Raw genomic sequence first — 15329 nt, forward strand, 5'->3', positions numbered from 1 at the left:
TAACATGGTATCCAGGCCAGAGCGGATCAAAGCGACTTTGTCTGCAAAGAACTGAGCAAAGGCTTCACAGTGAGCTGCCGAGCTGTCAGGGCTCCCATCCTGAGAGGTGGGATTTAAAAGGCCTCTGACAACTCGAAACAGTTCAGCCGGACGGTTCTTTGCAGATGCAATAGTGGCCGCAAAGAAAAATTTCTTTGCGGCCTTTATTGCCGCGGCATATGCCCTTAGAAAGGACACAAACCGTGTTTGATTTGGCTCGCTCAGCTCCAAATGCCACACGCTCTCTAGTTCCCTCTTCCTTTGCTTCATCGCTGCCAACTCCTTGTTGAACCAAGGAGCTGGTTTAGCTCGGTTACTTGAGAGGCTTAATTATTCTTCTGAGGCTTAAGGAACATTTACATACCTGGCTAACTTGAAACAAGTTTGATTCCACATCAGAATCAATAAATGTTAAGTTTAAGTATGCCCATGGAATGTGAACTTATCTGCACCAGAATCTGTAAGACCTTTCATTCAATAAAAAATGTACACTTAAGTATGTTCAGAAGAGCTAAAAAAAAAACCCTGTTAGTGAACTGCAAAGATGTGTAATAGGTCACCAGCAAATGTGTCCAGTGAACATTGTGGAGGGTGGGCAATGTGATGCACATCAGGCCTATTGTGCACTGGTTTGATTGCACGTCAGTCTCTTTGCTGGCTACTACATAGTTACGTAGTAGCAGACCTCTACTGGATATCAACATTGCACATCTTCGCAATTCTAAATAGTTCATATACAAGTCCACTTATGAAAATGCACCTCATATATAGGATTCCAGCCCTGATTTTTTTATTTCTCTGACTGAGGTGTGGTTTGGAACGTAGGTGTTTGCTGGACTTGTCTTTCTCCAAATGGCATTGCACAATTAAATTATCATAATTTACATTCAATCATATATGGGTGACTGATAGAATTAAAAAAGATTACTTTCATTAATACAGAGATATGCTTAATAGTGGTGTGTGAAACAATAGAAATCCATTCTGTTTTGTTTTGAATTTTGGGTACCCTCATCCCATTCCATTTTATAGCTTATAGGAGATTAGGAGGGGGGGCATTTGGATTCATACTACAAGATCCGGAGTACCATTTTGGGAAGATTTTGGTCCATTTCTGCTAATTTAGAAACTGGTTGTCTTTCTGTCATTTGGGGGGGTGGGGGGTGGAAATAGGCTGCTTGTGCTGGAGAGCACACACACAAACTTCAATGAAGGTAGATACTGGTATGTAGGTAGGTACAGCTGTACCATATGCCCGAATTGCCAAAATTACCCAAATTACGAATTGACCTCCTGAATTTTGCACACTCCTAGTGCTCAATATTTTGATGTTTTATTCAATTACCAGGCTGAACAGCCCTTCATGTGCTGGGTAGCTTGTCTATATGCATGTCAGCATATGCAATGAGAACCTATTTGGCATTCTCCTTCTACAAAGAACAGGTCAAACAGAGTAACAGAGCCTTTGGAAAAGAAAGGGATAGTAGACAGCATTTGCATTGGTCAGATCTGAATGTGAATATGTGCCCTAAAACTGATTGGACAGCCTCATTTCAGTTCAAAGCAGGAGCCTACACTGTGCTTAATTTGCTCCATTTCATTTTTGTTCCAAATGGAAATGAGAGGTTTTAGAAATGTGAATGGTGCTCCTTTACTGCACTTACTAAGGTGAACAAAAGAGAGTACTCTAACTGCTCAGCTGAGAGAAGGAGAACATCTTCTCAACTGTAATTAATGTTTCTTCATTAGTTTATTTCTGTTTTGTTAATAATACATGCACACAGTGCCCCAGAGGTAGCATTCATTGAAGACGGGTCATTTGATTGCCAATCTGCATGTCTGCTAGAGACCTTTTTTTGTCCCCAAGGCATTTCAAAGAACCATTCCAGAACAACAACACAGCATTACAGTTCATTGCCATGCTTCCTTTTGCAATATTTACCAGTTGAGAGCATCTCAGAATTAGCAGCAGAACCATACAATAACAGGTTTATTTACTGTATTTATACCCCACTCTTCTCACACCAGAGAAGAGCGGGGTGTAAATACAGTACTCAGAGCGAGTACTCCCTCCATCTTCAAAGGAGAACTAATATGCTATTGTATAGAGATAGCAGACCTGGCAATATTTTGTGTATTTCCCCCCTCTGTTTTATGATGCAAACCCTACAAGTAATTGCTTTGAAACTACAGATCATATTTAACAATACCACCTACTTTCCTTTTTTGCACTCCAATTCTGCCTCCTGCAGAATTCTAGAGTTTATAGTTTAGAGAGGGACCTTTAAAGTTCTCATCCAGAGAAGCCATGGACCTCCCTAAACTACAAGCCCCAGAATTCTGCAGGAGGCAGTCACAAGATTTAATGTGGATTAAAATGGAAAAATGCTCGTGTGATGAGGCCACGAGTGAGCTGCTGCTGAAGAAATAGATCACTTATGAAAATGCCTGACCTGCATACTTGTGGAGGATTTTTGAAATAATTAGGTCATGTTTGAGAGCCACCAGGGAGTAGTGGTTGAGAGTTGGACTAGATGCTAGAACATGGCTTCAATCTTGGTGGTCTTTGCTTCTTTCGGCATGCTGACATTTGTCCCCCTGTCTTCTCAAGAGATTTGCAGGATTTTTGGAGGCAAAGCTGATGGAATCAATCCAGGAGTTGACTGTGATGTCTGTAGAGAGCCTACATAGGCATATTCCATGGTTGGGAGGACAACAGCTTTATAAACAAACACCTTGGTGTCTATCAGATGTCCCGGTCCTCCAACACTCTCTGCTTCATTTGGAAAAATGCTGCATTCAAAGAACTCAGGCGGTGTTGTATTTCGGTGTCAATGTTGACTTTCGTGGAGAGGTGGCTGCCAAGATAGCAGAAATGGTCAACATTTTCTAATGCACATCTTCACAATTCTAGGTGAGAGGTGGCAACCTGTGCTGGATGGGTTGCACTCCCCCTGAAGTCACAGGTTTGCAGCTTGGGGGTCCTCCTGGATTCAGCACTGACACTTGATATGCAGGCGTTAGCGGTGACCGGGAGGGCCTTCGCACAATTAAAACTTGTGCGCCAGCTGCGACCATACCTCGTGAAGTCTGACTTGACCATGGTGGTCCATGCCTTAGTTAGCTCTAGACTGGACTACTGTAATGCTCTCTACATGGGGCTACCCTTGAAGATGGCCCAAAAACTACAACTTGTCCAACGCACGGCAGCCAGATTGATAACTGGGGCATCCTACAGGGAGCGGGCAACCCCCCTGTTTAAGGAGCTCCACTGGCTGCCATTTATTTTCCGGTCCCAATTCAAGGTACAGGTTATCACCTACAAAGCCCTAAACCAGGGGCCCTCAAACTTTTTAAACCGAGGGACAGTTCACTGTCCCTCAGACCGTTGTAGGGCCAGAATATAGTTTTTTTTTAAAAAAAAAATCAATAAAAAAATTCCTATGCACGTTGCACATATCTTATTTTGCTGTGTGGAAGGGCCCTTAGAGGGGGTTCTTTCTAGTCCTCTTTAAGGCAGTAATTCCAGGAGCAGAGAATGGGAAATCTTCCTATTTCTAGTCTGAACAAAATCTGGCTACCAGTATTAAAAAAACTCTAAAATTATAACTGTAAATAAAGAACAACACTCAAACACAGGGGAACTCCAGACAAGAAACAATCAGGGCCAGCTAATCACCTCTCAACAAAGGATCCTCCCTAAAAACTGTCAGGCTATGAAATGGTAATCAAGGTGGCCAATTGAAACATTCATACCTACCTCCAACAGACAAGAGTTCTTTCTCCCACCCTGGATCTTCCACAATTTTCCTAGTTAAAAGTTTTCCTCTGACATGAAGTCCAGTCGTGTCTCACTCTGGGGTTTGGTGCTCATCTGCATTTCTAAGTCGAAGAGCCGGTGTTGTCTGTAGACACCTCCAAGGTCATGTGGCCGGCATGACTGCATGGAGTGCCAGGGCAGCCTCCCTTGCCTGGATCACGCTATCCGTCAGCCCTGATGGGCAGCGTGAGCCAGCCAAGGGCAGCTGCTCTGCGTGGCTTACTCGCGCAAGTAGGCCACGCAGAGCAGCTGCCCTTGGCTGGCTCACGCTGCCCATTGGGTCTGACGGATAGCGTGAGCCTGCCAAGGGAGGAGCAGCACCGTGTAGCCTACTCATGCGTAAAGCACCTCGTGAGGTGCTTTACACACGAGTAGGCCACGCGGAGCAGCTGCCCTTGGCTGGCTTACGCTGCCCATCAGGCCTGACGGATAGAGTGAGCCTGCCAAGGGAGGAGCAGCACCGTCCAGCCTACTCGCACGTAAAGCACCTCGCGAGGTGCTTTACGTGCGAGTAGGCCACGCGGAGCAGCTGCCCTTGGCTGGCTCACGCTGCCCATCGGCCCTGACGGATAGTGTGAGCCTGCCAAGGGAGGGGCACTATGTGAGGAGGGCACTCCTCCTCCGGGGGCCGGATAAGTGCCCTTGGTGGGCCGGAAGTGGCCATAGTTTGAGGACCCCTGCCCTAAACGGTTTGGGACCCACCTACCTTCGTGACCCTATCTCTCTCCACATACCAACCCGGGCCCTTTGTTCCTCGGGGGAGGTCCTCCACCAATCTCACAAGCTCATCTTGTGGGCACAAGCGAGAGAGCCTTCTCTTCTGTGCCCCCCCCCCCCCCCGACTTTGGAATTTCTTACCTGGGGAGAACAGGAAAGCCCCTTCACTAGAAATGTTTAAAAAGAACCTCAAAACCTGGCTTTTCCGCTGCGCCTTTGGTGAGTAGGTGCACAGCATATTTTGCACCCCTCAACATTTTCTGCTAATGGAGTTTGTGCCCTTCAAATAGGCTGTTTAGCCTTACAACTCTGTGTGTTTTATGAGTTCCATATAAATGCCCTACTCCTATTTTATCTCATCATAGTTTGTTAACTGTTTTTATCCTGAATATGTGGCCCGCTCATTGTCATCCTTACTGTGATTGTGTTTATTGGAATGTTTATTTTATGATTTTTCTTTTAATGTCATTTTGATAATGTTGTTGTTGTTTGCTGTATATGTTTTGATTTTATTGCTGTATTATGTTGTCTGGGCTTGGCCCCATGTAAGCTGCTCCGAGTCCCCATTGGGGAGATGATGGCGGGGTAGAAATAAAGATTATTATTATTATTATTATTATTATTATTATTATTATTAATGTTGCACCATTAAGCTGTATTTCGGGCATTGCAGAAGGTGACTGCTGGAACAGCACTTTGGTTTTCTCTATGTTCAATGAGAGGCTGAGCTTCTCATATGCTTCTGCAAAGGTGTTTAGAGTGGCTTGTAGGTCTTCTTCTGAATGCACACAGACCATGTTGTCATCAGCATACTGGAGTTCTATAACAGGTGTTGTTGTGACCTTGGTTTTGGCTTTCAGTCTGGTGAGGTTAAGTAGCTTGCCATCTGTCCAATAGGTTATTTTCACTCTGGTGGGAATCTTCCCATCAAGATAAGGTATCATAGTAATGAAGATGGAAAACAAGATTGGGGCAATAACACATCCTTGATTGACACCTGATTTTATCTTAAATGGGTCACTTTGGGGGCCATTGCTGTCCAAGATTCTTGCCATCATATCATTGGGGAGGAGCCACAGGATGTTCACAAAATTGTCAGGGCACCTTTTTTTTGGAGGATGGTCCAGAGAGTGCTGCGATTCACTGTATCGAATGCCTTTGCAAGGTCAATGAATGTGATGTACTGTGGTTGATTTTGTTCCTGCATTTTTCTTGTAACTGTCTTGCAGTGGAGATCATGTCCACTGTTTCTATGGAGGGCCGGAAGCCACTCTGGGATTCTGGGAGGGTGTCTTCTGAGACAGGTGGAAGGTGGTTTGCAAGGATTCTTCCAAGGATTTTCCCAGCAGAAGTGAGAAGGGAGCTCAACAGCAGATCAGGTGGAGGATAACATGGTACATGTTACAATGACTTTGAAGATGGAAGAAGGCTGCAACAGATTGAGATGCCATTACTGAGTCAGATGGAGAACAGCCTGATTTCGTATGAGATATTTTTTTTCTGTTCCTTAAAAAAACCTTTAAGAGTTCAATTAGTTTTGAAGTAGATCAATTGCTGGTTGCTATTCTAGCAAATATTTCTGAAAAAGATTTTCACTCCCTTGCAGATTTGAAGGGGTCTGATAAACATATAGAGTTTTATTGGTGTTCTGATTGCATTCACCCAACTGCTCAGTTCCTAGACCTTAAGTGAATATCTTTGTTTATAGCACACCAATGCATTTCTGCATACTTATGTTAAGAGTACACAGGCAGTCCCCAAGTTATAAACATCTGACTTACAAACAACTAATAATTAAGAGCAGGGGTGAGAAAACAGGAAGTGAGAGAAATCTACCCCTCAGAAAGGAAATACACTCCTGAAAAAGTTATCATGGGGAAAAGGTGTCTTAGCTGAAGCTTTTTTCACCAATCCTTGTTTCCACAGCAAGCCAAATTTTCTAAAATCCAATTATCACAGGGACAGAAAGTGCGGTGAAATCATCTGAACAGGTACACAGGCAGCAAAACAAACACCACAGGGGTATTGACCCTTCTCTACGCCATCCAAATCTATAGGTATATACTTGGATGGAGTCACACCTAAAAATTTACCTGTTCCAACTTACATACAAATTCAACTTAAGAACAAACCTACAAAACCTATCTTATTCGTAACTTGGGGATTGCCTGTAGTCTGTTATCATCCATGCAACAGTGGGAGTATTTGGAAGTTGAGAGCACAATATAAATAGGAGCTATCACTAAAACTGCAGAGAAGGCTATTGCTACAGACAGTACCAGTGGTTTGTATATATGTGTGTATATATATGTGTTATGGTGACAATTTTTATGCTTATATTGTTTTGTTAATCATACGTTTATGTTGTTTACTCTTATGTATTGATGATGTTACTTGGAAACCACTCTGAGTCCCCTCGGGAAGATGAAGCAGTATATAAATAAATTATTATTATTATTATTATTATTATTATTATTATTATGCAACTCTGGAGACCAGGGTTTGAATTTCCATTCAGCTATGGAAACCCACTGAGTGACCTTGAGAAAATCACCTGCTCTCAACTTCAGAGGAAGGTAGAGCCAAATTTACACTGAAGAAATCTTGTGAGGAAAACTCTATGATAGGTTCACCTTAGAATTGCCACAAGTCCGAAACAACTTGCAGGCATACAACATTGCTACAGTCACAGTTCGTTGCCAAAATCCAGACACATCAGGCAATCCATGATGGCCTAACAGCTGATAGATTCCCTCTGAGCCATATGTAAGTCCAGTATTGACCAATCCACTCCTTCTCCAAGGGCACTGCTTTCTGTTTACTAGGTGAAAACTGAAGATCTCTGTTTTCCAAATAATGGTTGCTGATGCTTTGAAAGAAGAGCCCCAGATAACTGCAAACAGGAAGGCAACCTACATATATCAACAATAATGATATGTACTACAGATAAAGTCTGAAAACACAGGAAAATCTGTCAAATCACTGGGGTTTTAAATAACTCTTCTGCTTTCTTCTCTGGCTTCACAGTACATTGGTTGCTAGGCTGAACAGACATCAAGTGGTTCAGAGTAGAAGATTCCCCACTGCAAGCCAACTCATTTCAAAACAGAAACCCAAAGGAAAAATACATTTTTCTTAGAAAAGGTGCTTTTTAAAAAATGCTCTAGACAAGATGCAGTTATTATTTCAGAACCTTTTTGAAATTCACAGCATTTTAGTAGTGTGTGAAAAAGCAATAATGCAATTATGTATGAAAACACAATCTAGCCTTCCCTGTATGAGAGTTCCACAATGCTTGATGTTGATAGCCTTCCAAATATCGTTCATTTTTTTGCTGGTGGAAAACAACTCTAACAGAGTATATGTGCTAAGCAGTTGGTATAAATGGATAGGGATGAAATACACTTCCCACACAAACCAGTCAGTATACTCCTCGGATTTAGAACACATATGTGCTTCTTCTAAAACAGATATTGGAAAACAGTGCAGTTCCTGGCAAGTGAGGTACTTTTTTAAGCAAAAACAAATCTTGAGATTAGACAGGCAAGTTATCTAAGGACATTTTCCATCTGCTGTGAGAGAAATTGTAACTTCAAAATCATGCACTTATGGTGCTGATTTACATATACACATATTCTTTTCTGACTTGGCTGCAAGATAAAAAGCAGAGTACCATGGGAAACCATAGTCTTCATCGATGCAACAGCATAGGTTTCGTGCCACACAATAGCAACACAAATGTGATTAAAATGGTTAAGGGTTGAAATCATACAAAACATGGGAATGGTGGATGAAGCAAGACTGGTAGTATGTATTCGTCTATCTATGTGATGTGATCAATCTGACTTATGCACAGCTTTTGGGAACAAGCTCCATGCATTATTAACGTTAAGCACAGGCAAACGGATTAGCTGGAGGAAATCGTGGTTTCTTGTATTTACAAGTGATAATGGGTACTAGGGATGTTGTGAATGCTTTGCATTACAGTGATGATATAAGGACTGGTCGAAATAACAAAGTACTTTACATATGAAAAGGGAACATAGTAAAAAGTAGAATCAGCCCTCCTCATTCAGTGGGCTTAAGGGCACAGGACCTCAATGAATGTGGGAAAACATAAATAGAAACCACAGTTTTTAATCTAAAAAAGCACCTCTTTTGGAATCTCTAGGGCCCCTTCTACATTGTCATATAATCAAGATTATCAAAGCAGATAATCCACATTATCTGCTTTGAACTGGATTATACGAGTCTACACTATCATTAATCCAGTTAAAGGAGATAATCTGGATATTATATTGCAGTGTAGAAGGGGCCTGAGTCTTCCACCAGAAGTTGACCATGGAGTTGTGCTGGAAGGCCTCGAGTTCCTACAGAGGTCCTCTAGTACAACTCTATGTAGACATCTGGCAGAAGTTGATCATGGAGTCACACTGTAGGACTTTGAGATACCATGTTGATCAAATCAGTGAATGATCAGATCCAAGTTAAACCCACAAATGGGGTGGCTTGACTGTACTCTTTACAAGTTTACATAATGGATGCAACCTGGCAGCACATTAGGGTGCTTAAAATTCATTAAATGAGAAGAAAATCCCATTCAATCAGACCAAAGGTCCATTGAATAAGTGCTGTCTACTTTGAGGAGGAGAAAAGTGAGAAGAAACTCTCCCAAGCACTCAAAACATATTATTATTTTCCCAGCCTTTCTAGTGTGATATCTATATTTAATTAGAGACACCAAGAGTTGGTATCAGTGTTTTGCTGTATATGATGTCTTGCCAAACTGTATCTCTCCCCTTTAAAAAGTCCTATAGCCTAGAACAGGGGTTCTCAAACTGTGGTCCGCATAGCCCTTGGAGCTCCACAGGTGATAGTGAGAGGCTCCATGGTATCACGTTGCTTCCAGCAGCCTCCTCTTTCCCCCTCCTGAGAAATGCTGGGAAAGTTTTGAGCTGCCGAAAAAGCAGCAGCAGCACCCTTCTGGGGTACAGTCCCTTTCTCCCCACTTTCCTTGTTACTCAGACTCTTTTTCTCACCACCCAGACCCCTTCCCGCTTTCTTTGCTTCCAAAACTCCATTTCTCTCCCACCACTCAGGGGGTGCTTTGTGTTTTTCCTGCATAACAGAAGGGGATTGGAATGGATGGCCTCCAAGGTTTCTGCTATTATTATTTCTTGGGGCTCCACGAGAAACTTTTGTTTTAAAAAGGGCTCCACAGCTGAAAAAGTTTGAGAACAACTGGCCTAGTGTAGTAGTTTGAATGTTGGACTGGGACATGGAGAATCCAGATTTGAATTCCTGCTCAGCTGTGATACCCCACTGGGTGGTCCTGGATAAATCATTATCTCAGCCTCAGCAGAAAGCAAAGGTAAAACCTCACTGAACGAGCCTATATGTTCGTCTTAGGATCACTATAATTCAGAAATTATTTGAAGGCATACAACAACAGTAACATTTTTTCCTGATCCAGCTTTCTCATTCCGCACAAGCCAGGACAAAATAATCATTGCTAGCAAATCCAAAGTAGCAATTCTGGTTTCAGCATTTGGCTACAGCTATGGAGACCAGGGTTTGATTCCCCACTCAGCCATGGGAACCTTGACAGTGATCTTGAGCAAGTCAAATACATTCAGCCACAGATATATTTGTATTAGGGTCATCTGTCAGGAGTACTTTGATTGTGCATTTCCTGCATGGCAGGAGGTTGGACTAGGTGGCCCATATGGTCTCTTCCAACTCTATGATTCTATGAAATGGTTTAAAGGCACACAACACCAAAGGCCATGTAGTAAGTGGTGATGCAACTGTATCAGCACCCCCAGCTGAAATCCCTTATCATTTATATTCATTTATATGTCTATTGATCATTCCAGCTTCCATTTTCACCAATTTCAGGCAGTACAAAAAATCTGAATAAAACAAACATTTTTTTAAAAAAAAGTAGTCTATAAATATAATAAAATCACAAACTTTCTAACACAGAGAGCCAGCCAAGCATGAGGCAGAGTGAAGGAACCACTTCAGGCAGCAGATATGGAAGGGCAGCTTTGGCAGTCTGTCAAACATTCCTCTCCTGTCCCCTTGCCATTCTCATCCTTGGAAAGAATATAGTGCTGTGTTTGCTACACAGCCTGACCTACACCCCCTAAACTATCATGTTGCCCTCAGGATCAATGGATGACACTATTACTATCAATGCCTGTGGTATACTCAATATGCTTTGAAAGCATAGCAATGCATACAAATGTCTTTCAGCAAAGGGATGTTGTAAAGATGGATCTGAGCATGTGATTTGTCTTGCAGGCTAACCTAATGCGTGTCATCGTGAATTCTTTAGTGGGAATGACTATATTACAAATGTATTAAGTAAATATTAAAAGATCTAATGAAGGGAGGGTGTTTGACCTAAGCTTTCAAAAATGCAGGAGTGAATGATCCATGATCAGTTTTTAACGAAGCTAATCTTATTTGTAGAACTGTATCACTGGTATATGGCCAGTCTTCACTATAATCCTGCTCTACATTCAAAGAACGGCATTAAAAAAAAGACAATTGGAATGAATGAAAAGTGCAACCAGATGCACGTGAAGAGCAGTATAAACATACACCATAATCTTTAACCATAAAGTTTTGCATTTAGTAAGTGGATTGGTAAATAATTTTTATGTCACAAACTATGAAACACAATACTGTTTCCTCTCTTGGAACTGGGTGGGTGGAGGGACTCCTTGGCTGTGTTCATTTGGATTTTCTTGTTACAGTCATTGGCTAGAAGAATAGATAGTGACTGAATAGTGGATAGACTGTAATACCTAGCAAAGGGAATCCATAGAAAACCAGAGAATGAGTTCAAACTTTCTATTATTCAGGCGGATATGGCCATTTGGACATAAAAGAAATAAGACAGAAGAACTAAGCAAATGAGATAGTTATTTTCACATTAACTTATATATAAAGTAAATTTGGACAAGGTCTTTCATTCCATAACAAGCCTTATGTGTGACTTCCTGTTACAATTGTTTGGAAATTGCAGCTGGTGCAGAATGCAGCAGCCAAATTTCTCTCTGGGGCATACTTTTCAGAAGTAGACAGGTCTCTATGTACTTGATAAGCAATTTCATACTTATTTAGTACACCTTACCTACATAGCTGATTGTTAGGCTATCTGAAAGATCACCTCCTTTCTTATCAATCTGCCTGTATATTAAAATCTTCAGATGTTTTCTTGTATGTCCCATTACTAAAAGTGGTCTGCTTGGTGAGAGCACAAGGTAGGGTCTTTTCTGTAGCAGCACCTCTGGTTATAGAATTCTTGCTCGCAATGTGATGTGGTACTATGTGTGATGTGAAGGCAGTGGAAATGTTACTCCACTTGGCTTTTAGTGGTTTAGTGTTTTTTAACAGATTATTGAAAATCATTTTAAAAAACAGACAACACAAGAATAAAAACAGATAAAACAGAAATTAGCTTCAAAAAGGGAGGAGGAAAATCCAAACATTTCTAAGAAATAATGTAAATCAGGATATATGGCCTTTGGTGTGCAGATAATGATGACTGGTAACCAATGAATTCTATAATTAATCATGTTTTGTCTCTTATATAGTTAGAGAGCTTAGTCATTACAGCCACAATTTTATGATTCATTATGCCATGTTAGGTATAGCCAGTATCTTCTAATATATGAAAAGAAAGACATGTCTCCAACTATTCAGATTTGACCAGTGCAGTCCAAATTAATCTTCTGGCATCCCATATTTTTCAGCTGCTTTTGAAATATCACAGTTTCTCTCACCTTCTCCCACTTACCCCTTTGTTCTCAGCTAACTTCAATTTCTGCAAATTACATTCAGTTATTCGCACTTAGTTAATTCAATGGGGAAAAGGAGAGGGGAGAATGTTATTTTGTCTTTCTAGAAGGATTGGGCAAAAGCAAACTGTTGCAATCTCTCCTTGCTTGTATATTCTCTCTCATTAATCATGTTTACCATTTTGACCACATTCTGATGTTGCTAAACCAAACATACCCTAACTTGTAAAATGTTGAAGGTTGTGGGGTGATTGATAGATTTAACTTGCTCCTTTTCACTTTAAGTTTTAATTATGTGTGATTTGGTTTTATTCTTTTTTAGTCTTGCAACAAAAACCAAAAACAGAATGGGGTCTTCTTGGGGTTAGAAAATGATATAAAATGTCTTTATAAATAAGTAACAGTGGACATGATAGCCCATGAACCTTGTCCAGTTGAGTATGTGAAGCCACAAAAGAATGAGTTGCCCATGTGCATTCAACAAATCAACACCTGTGATGGGATCTGTATGTTTTCATTGAAGGTCCTTCAAAATAGTGTGCAATGACTGCTACTCACCTCTGGTTATAAATTGCTTCAATTCTGGGCACTCAATAGTATAAATAGTATAAATAGTAAAAAGGCTCTATGAAATTCATGGGGTTGCCATAACCTGACAGGCATATTGAAACTGCTTTGGATCCAATTTGGGGATGATGACAAACAACAACCATCACCACCCATTGGGATCATCCAGTAAGATCTAGCAATGTTGTTGTTGTTCATTCATTCAGTCACTTCTGACTCTTCATGACCTCATGGACCATGCCAGAGTTGATGATATTCAACTTTAGTGCACAACATAAATTCATTAACAGTGGAAAAGTATCAACAGTCAACATAACACATGCCTAATGTGATGTTTATTTATGCCTTGTCTTAAAATCTGGCCACATACTTTAATACATATTACATTCTTCTGTTGCATTTATAATATATCAGCTGCCTCTAGATAGCCAGATTTGTGTAGTGATTTAAGTACATAGCTAAGAGTTAACCTCGGACAAGTTACATTCTCTCAGACTCTGGGTCGTTCCACACAGCCCTATATCCCAGAATATCAAGACAGAAAACCCCACTTTGAACTTGATAACCCAGTTCAAAGCAGATATTGTGGGATTTTCTGCCTTGATATTCTGGGATATAGGGTTATGTGGAAGGGACCTCAGAGGACGGCAAAAGTAATATCACTTTCAACAATTTTTGCCAATAAAACCCCATGTAGGTTCTCTCCAGGGTCCCCACAAGTCAACTTGAAGGCACACAACAACAAAGCTTCAATTCTGGGCACTCAATAGTATAAATAGTATAATATTCTCAGATAAGGACTAGAGGCCCTACACATGTGTCCCATTGCAAGAGCTGTTTGAATTGAGGGGTGGGGTGTTTGGCATTTGCTGTCATTTTGTCATAATTCAACTCAACCTGGTCTCAACATGATAGCTCTCCAACCAGACACTTGTTTACTTTGCTTCTTAACTGAACTAGGACTCTGGTGGAGCTGTTATTATTTTTAACTCTTTATTTTGATTAACTGGGTTTTGTAAATCAATATTTTATGATGTTTACTAATTATTAAGTATTGAAGTACACAATCTAGGTAGGTTTAATAGTAAAGAGGGAGCAAATACTTCAATATATAAATGAGATGCTAGTCAATTCTAAGAGGTATTGTTCTTTTGTAGCAGAGGCATATATATACCTATGTATATAGATAGAAAGATCAAGCAGCATTGTTCAACATTCAGACACAATTCCTAGTTCATTTGTCTGTCTGGAGACTGCATCCACATAGACTGATTGAAAGATTGCCTTTTCTTTCTCACACATAAATACACACCCTGCCATTCCCTTTCAGAAAACAAAACCAGTCTGTGGCTTTCATAATCCCACATGCCACCTGAACCCCTCCCTCCATCCCCCCTCCCTGCACAGAAGTCGTGCTGCACCCTGAAAACCTGCAAAGAAAAATGATGATTATCAATCAGATTTTATCACCCATTGGGCATCCATGCTCTAAACCTGCCCTTCTTGAGCCACTGTGACTCTGGAGGTGAAGAAAATCAATAGAGTGCTCTTTACCTGCTGGACAGTCTGGAGCACGCTGGGCTTGGCATTTTCAGCACACAGACCCTTTTCCTTGTCTGGGTCTGCTTTCCCAGCTCGCTTGCATTTGCACAAGCAGGTGAGACCGCATAATGCAAGGATGCTTGTAGCTGTCCCCAAGGTAGCTCCCAGAGCAATGACCGGAATAGACAAAACCATTGTCCCTGAATAGGAAACCTCAACTTTACTCAGCCAGCATGGTTGTCCTTCATCTTCTGGCAGGATTTTTGCCTGATTTTAGCCTCTTTGGATGACTGGAATAGATCCTCCTCAGCAGTTGCTATAGGAAAGTGATTCAAAAGAAACTAATGGATCTCTCCTACATTGTTAGGCTGTGACAGATGATCTATCCATCCTTCCTGCTGGTATGTCTGTCTCAATGCTCTGGGGGAAGAAGCAAACAGAGGCAGAGCGCTTCCAGTGCCTGCAGTCTCTTTAAGACTGCAAGCAGGCAGCTTTCATTGAAACGCTTTCCCCAGCCCCAGTGGGAAAACTCTGATGTGCGAGAGAGTCAGACGTCAGCAAGAAGGGGATGGGCCGTGTACCGACCAACTCATTGAAAGTAAACCCAAGCCACCAAGTGACCCTTTAAAGGGGCTTGCTGCAAATAGCCCCAGCAAAGTATGCTGATATTTTGCAATTTGGAACTGCAGTTAATTAAACAAAGTGGGTATATAATAAACTGGGTCAGGCTGATACCTGCATAAAGCAGAGGGAAGATACAACAGGTTATTCTTCATGCCTTCCCAGCAATTTAGTTCAACTGATCCAAGGCAAACCCAGCAAAACTGTGGACC

General features: G+C 41.4%; 1 protein-coding gene across 1 annotated transcript in view; it reads right to left on the reverse strand.

Annotated features, from left to right (window-relative positions):
• The window catches only part of SYT13 (synaptotagmin 13), a 38966-nt gene extending 23934 nt beyond the window's left edge, over window positions 1-15032 (reverse strand). The window contains exon 1 of the mRNA XM_060764180.2: window positions 14509-15032. Within this exon, the coding sequence (XP_060620163.2) occupies window positions 14509-14691 (183 nt within the window). The 5' untranslated portion in view covers window positions 14692-15032. The remainder of the gene's footprint in view (window positions 1-14508) is intronic.
• Window positions 15033-15329: the final 297 nt, after the last annotated feature.

The sequence above is a fragment of the Anolis sagrei genome, chromosome 1 (assembly GCF_037176765.1).
Source record: "Anolis sagrei isolate rAnoSag1 chromosome 1, rAnoSag1.mat, whole genome shotgun sequence".
Classification (NCBI taxonomy): Eukaryota; Metazoa; Chordata; class Lepidosauria; order Squamata; family Dactyloidae; genus Anolis; species Anolis sagrei.